The sequence below is a fragment of the Osmia lignaria genome, chromosome 9, assembly GCF_051020975.1.
Source record: "Osmia lignaria lignaria isolate PbOS001 chromosome 9, iyOsmLign1, whole genome shotgun sequence".
Taxonomy (NCBI): Eukaryota; Metazoa; Arthropoda; class Insecta; order Hymenoptera; family Megachilidae; genus Osmia; species Osmia lignaria.
Genome location: NC_135040.1, coordinates 5988396 through 5994472, shown reverse-complemented (window position 1 = coordinate 5994472; position 6077 = coordinate 5988396). Strand labels below are relative to the sequence as shown.

At 45.8% G+C, this 6077-nt stretch overlaps 1 protein-coding gene across 5 annotated transcripts in view; it reads right to left on the bottom strand.

Annotated features, from left to right (window-relative positions):
* Positions 1-850: 850 nt before the first annotated feature.
* The window catches only part of LOC117603625 (uncharacterized), a 68980-nt gene continuing 63753 nt past the window's right edge, over positions 851-6077 (bottom strand). The window contains exons 3-6 of one of the 5 annotated variants that reach the window (XM_076690024.1): positions 4989-5308; positions 4572-4895; positions 3963-4396; positions 851-3616 (exon numbers count right to left, since the gene is read on the bottom strand). In XM_076690024.1, coding sequence (XP_076546139.1) covers positions 3366-3616; positions 3963-4396; positions 4572-4895; positions 4989-5308 — 1329 coding nt within the window. In that variant the 3' untranslated portion in view covers positions 851-3365. The remainder of the gene's footprint in view (positions 3617-3962; positions 4397-4571; positions 4896-4988; positions 5309-6077) is intronic. The other 4 variants (XM_034322955.2, XM_034322981.2, XM_034322972.2 and 1 more) reach the window with 4 other exon arrangements.

Sequence of the window (6077 nt, the reverse complement as noted above, 5' to 3'; positions counted from 1 at the left end):
TGTTGCTTCCCAAGGGCTGCCAAATCTTGATGATCTTCTAATCTTCTGGATAGATGAAAATCTGTTGGAGTAAAGTCTAGTGGGGAATCATTTTGCATCGGGGTTTGAGCAATGTGGGCTTTAACATCATCATCCTACGATTAATTCTAATTAATCTTGGATAGACGAAGGTCTTTAGCCATTAGAACTAAAGACCTACAAACTTCCAATATCTCAATCACTTTATGGTCTTACAATTAGACGATTGTTCTTTTCCTGCCACCTTCTTCTCGAAGTTCAGAAAAGGAATCTGGCCAGGAGAATGAATTTTAATCCCTAACCAGTTTCCAGTGTAGGATAAGGTTCTTCGATTAGGTGCTTATAGCCTGAACGTTACATAAATTGATGTGGTAACATGCTGTAGGAGGTTAGAAGGAATGACCTGAAGGGGTTGGCGCACAAGGTAAGGGGGAATATTGCTTGCAGAATACATTTTCGTGACAGTGTCGTCATTATCTATCGGTTAAGGCATTAAGTGTATAGGGAATAGCAAGCGAAGTTGCGTGTGCGTGTCTCAATATTATGGCCAGTGGGACTTCTATTCCTTCAAGGGGCATTCTTTGCTACATTCTACAGCGTATGAGCACCTTGTACGCCATCGTGTACTTGTTATACCTTTTCCAGCTGGCTAATGTGGAATAAAGAATATAGATAGAATGGCGAACTAGGAAGGTGTCCTTCTTCTACGTGGAATAGGATCCAAGTGAAAAATACACATGGCTACTTTGAACCACGAAGATGAGTTTCAATAAACATATATCTTTGGAATTCATAATTCCAGAGATTTCAGAATCGCCATTTACTATTCAATTTACAATAAATAATAATAAAACACGATGAAGTGTAGTGGATATCCATGGAGTCACATTATTAATCCTTGGTCTCTGGAGACTGCACACTGACTTAGAACAGTGAACACAACGGTTCCTTAATTTTTCTGCATTTCCTCATTCAGCGAGGGCTACAGGTGAACGCGTTGAAGGAAACGTTCGAGTTTCACGGAAACAGTACAATAGCGATGCGATCCATAACACAACAGACTGTGTTATGTGTTCCAAGAGGATTCCGTGAAAATGAACATCCACGCGAGAGTGCGTTCTCTTTCAGGCGTGCACAACTGCCACGAGTCACTTACTCGTATTATAGTTGCACAATCGCAACCTACCTCGTGCACTGGGAAAACGTTAAATTTTGCCACGAACTCGTGTCAACTGCCCAATTACCGGGGACATGTCGAAATGTCCTAAATTTTGATGTTGCAATTGCGAAGCAACGATCTTGTAGGTTTCTGTTTATTACAAACATCAGAGTCCGTTCAAGTGTATGGTGTATAACGAGAAAAGTATCTCAATTTGCATAATTGACCATTAAAACGGTTTCAAACACGCGATCCGCAACGAGAATTTCACTCGTTTTGCTTGGCTCGAAGCTTGCGCACTAGAGGTGTCTACGTATCATGCAAAAAAGATTCCATTTCCAATAAAATAAAAAGACAACAAGTAGCTATCTAGTCGGAATACTGTAACTTGGATCTGCAACTAAATGTTATCATCTACCTACGTGACGTTGACTCATGTCGAAAGATACACTACACAACTGTTCTACGTTTTACAACTACATAAAAGAAACATACATCTTAATCTACCTATTCTACCTGGGATACTATTCAATTTTCTCTTCAGCTACACAGACAGCCATAACAAATCAATCCCTTTCACAACATCCCAAACATAAAGCCTAAAAATTTAATCCGTCTTAAAAGGCATTTACATTTTCGTAGCAGTAATTTCTCATCTCATTCAAATCGATAATAAAATCTACCTTTTAGCAAGCCACAGGATATAGACTACACAATTATATAACCTTGTACCTGTTCGTTGTTCCCCGAGTTAACGTGACATAATCGAGCCATCCTTTCGATGCCTGTGTCAGACATTGAACGATTAGTCAATACACAGGACGTGCACGGTCGTAGGTGTGTTGCTTATATGCTAATGCCCCGTTGATCTTTCGCAACTAGGCAAGCAGAATTGGAAAAGTGGACAGGCTAATAGCTGGCGTGGCTCATTCTTCTGATTCCTTTGACGGTCCGTCATAGACAAGATCTTCCGCGGGTAGCAGCGTGAAACGCCACGGTCGAGAGAAAGTGAGAAAGAGGCTTTACGAGTCCAACACGACCACGAGAATAGTGGCATAACAACAACAACAAACCTCTGAGGTCCCAGAGAGAAACCAACCACTTTCGCTCTTTTCGCTGCTCGACCATGCGTTTTCATTTTTCCCCGATCGGGACATACCTCGTTCCTCCGCGACATCGATGCTCCTCTCTCGGTTCGCAGTTTTCTAATGCTCCTTTCGTCCAACTGGAACGCTCTTCGCGGCATGCTATTCACGAGCTTTCATGCGTTGTCGCTTTTGGCGATGGTCTACCTGTCCAAGTCGACAGGTAGAAAGTTTGCAGGTGTTAGAAGTGTGGATAGATTGATTTAGTGTTTTGTTACCTGGACTGGAGGATCAAGGAAGCTGGGTCTTGAGGTTCTGTAAAGCGACGAAGAGTGGGCATCTTCCTTTAGGACTCTTCTATGCTTTATTTATCCAAACCTAATCCTTGTGTGGGCAACCAGGTACTTGCATCTAAAGGGTTATTACTTAACGACTCTAAATAAAAATAAAAAAATAATATCGGTTAGAAATTCTGAAGGAACGTGAAGGATAAGTAGGTAAATGCCTACTTCGATCGATTTCGTCTCACTTTATTTCCCGAATACTTCTCTCAGATTGTCTACATCGATTCGAACGCTCGTCATTTGTACTTACAGCGTTAACGTGACGCGTCTGCGTCACAGGAAATACTGTGTCTGCCTCGTCGAGCAGAGCCCGCTACGCTGCTCGTCAGAATAAATTCTGAATACCTTAAGAAATGCGAAAGAATAAGGCCGTCGAGACCTCGTAGCGGGAATGGCAATGGTAATAAAATATAACGGTATCATCGTCGTTAATATCGAATACATCAACGGGGGTAATAAAAATAGAAAAAGAAGCGCGATCGTCGCGATTGTCCGGTATCCACGAGCGATCGTTTCGGAAGTATTACGTTCACTATTTACACGAGCAACATTGTATTTTTCAGTCCTTGCAGTGAACAACGTCGAGCCTCGAACACGGAAGACGTCGTTAAAACTCCGGTTACGCCGGCTAGGAACTCTGTGCTTTCTCGTCTTTCATTTGTCTGTGCTGTCTGCACATATTCGAAGCTCGACAAGTTTCTCACGTCGTTCAAAATAAAACTGATCCTCTCAGGAGCAAAGAGACTGTCGAGGGAATCATCAAGACACGACACATTTTTCCGAGTCCCTTTGCCCCTGATTGGGGGTCGTCGACGTGGGTGTACGTTTTCTCGCGCAGGCTACGGCGTCATTGGGTACGTAGGATATCCGAACCCCACCGTAGGCCCTTCTAGGAGGAAGAGCATACGCAGCCGCCTCGTCGGAACTGGTGGACGAGCTGCAGGTGGAGCAGCAGCTCTCTACGTCGTCGTCTTCTCCGTCCATTCTCGATTTCGAGCTTCCTGCTACACCTACGAATTATATTAAGACAGTATAATAATCGTTGTAACAAGTATAGCGGCACACTGAGGATAGTGCAGGCACAGAAGCTATAGCAGGTGACGTAGATGCAGGAAACACATCGTAGGTGCAGTGCTGAGATGAATAGAAGAAAAAACACACAGGGCAGTAAATTTTGCAGGGACTGTAGGTTTTCAGAGAGTATAGCAAATGCAGGAGGTCTGAAAAGTGCAGTAAGGATTAGCAGCAGTTATATTATAAAACACCAAAAACCAAAGATGTCTGTCCCCATCAAAAACCAGCAATTCCTTCAGGGAAGCACGCCAGATCGTATGTAAAACATCGAAGTTTACCCACCCCAGGCAGACGTGCTGGCGACTTCCTCCGGCTGTAAGCTCCTCGATCGAGACACATTCGTCCTCGACAAGGATGCGGGGGGCGGAGAGGGCGAGGACGACGAATTCCTTTCGTTGCCAGGAGAGAGAGGTACACGCGACGACGCGTTATGATCGGTCACGTCTAGATCCCCTTGAAACCGTACGCGCCGCGACGTCGGCGTTGGGGGATCCATTTGGCCGATGATAAGGTTCGTCGGCAATGTGGCCGATTCTTGAGCCAAGGCTCCGCCGGACATAACGCCAACAGCGCCGGTCGATGTGGACGTCGACGCCGAGGCTGACGCCCCGGAGGACGGCCGAGGAGGTGGAGGCAGTTCCGGCATACTCGACGCATGAGATGGAGCGCAGTTCTGAACGCACCTTAACGGCTCTCGATCCCTGGCTTGCATCAGCCTGGGAAGAATAAGGCTCTTGGTCATTGATTGGATAAATAGACTTAAATTACCATTTGTTTTGTTAGCGTGACTTTAGAACGCAGCCAATGTTCTTCTGATATTCTTGTGTAATATTTGTATTATGCGATGGGTAATAAAGACGATGATACTGTGCGAAAAGAATATTAATTTACCTTCCCAGTTCGCTGCGATTTTCCTCGGGGTGAGAAGTACGTTCTTGGAGTAGTCTCTCGAGATTTCTCTCAAGAAGCACCCGGTCGAGACCACTGGGTCTAGAGCCGCTCGAAGGGAACCCTTCGGCGGTAAATTCAGGACTCAGTGTGCTCTGAGTGGGTGTCGTCGCTAGGGATGTCGACGTTTGATGATGTTTTCTTGTCATTCGAGGCGAGTTGCGTGGTGAACTTAGGGTATGCCTTGATCCTGGCGGTGGTGGAGGTGGCGGAGGAGGCGGTGGACTCGAGGAACCTTCGCTGGTTGGAGGTTGTCTTCGACCGGTCCTGCAAATGAAACAGTAATTAGAATAGTGATCGAAACAAATTAGCGAGTTTTGAGTAGAAATCCCTATCCTCTTGTAGGCGAGAGATATGTACCGTAGAAAGGAAGGCGGTGGTGGTGGCGGTCCAGCGGAAGAATCGCTCGGCGTTGTCGGCGGTTCTCCCTTGCTACAGGCTATGCTGCAGTAAATGGCACCTCTTCGTGGCAGGAACGGTCGTCCAAGAAGGGAGGTGCGGCAAGTGGCGCAGCAAAAGCAAGTCTCGGTCGCGTGCCAGTGCTGACCCTCGTGCGACATTTGCCCTTGATCGACACCGATCGGTTCCCCACAGCTGTCGCAGTACTCGGCAAAGGAGGCATCGAAACACCGAAGACAGTAAGGTCTGCCTTCCCTCATCACATACCTTTGACCTCCGAGCTGGAAGGAGGATGCAAATTTAGGGTGGGTGCTGAGGGAATTGCTGATCGAGCGATTCGATCCACGAACGTTAGTTTTTTGGACTTTCAGGGATGGGTTCCCACGCAAATGATCCTGCACGCTTTCCCAGGAGTATTGTTAGTTCACCTGGACTCGATTAATCCGGTCGGTAAGCATACAGGTAACGGGTGGCCAAGAGGAACTTCATGAAACTGGATGACTGCTATCTTAGAAACACGTTTGTTGAACTGACAGGATAATAAGACCATTTTGGCCATCGATACCGTTAATCTTAACGCTCAGCCTACTGCTTTTAATCGTTTCAATCCACTGATAATTAAATCTCTTTCTAATGGCATAGTTTAAAGCGGAAGAAGTGGCCTTGAACCAACTGACCTGGCAGATTGTAACTGCAACAATCGTCCCATTCATCAGCCGCAACATCCACGACAATTATCGTCAATCCCGGTTGTCCTATTAATCGATATCCTCCTACCGATCGATACATCAATACACAACGTTACAACACTTATCCAGGCTCCCAGGAAAAGCGAAACATCGACAAAGTACAGATTCCATCATGTATTATCGAGGGCTCTGTATGGACGATAAGAAGCTTTGTCCAGGGAGCGCAGAATGCAACCGGGATTGCTGCCTATGACATTTATCGACACCTAGATTCAATGAATTATTGTGCACGAACCGTATGCCACGAACGGCCGTCAGAGAATATAAAGGGGAGAGCTCTGAGGCTGACAGCTAAATCGTT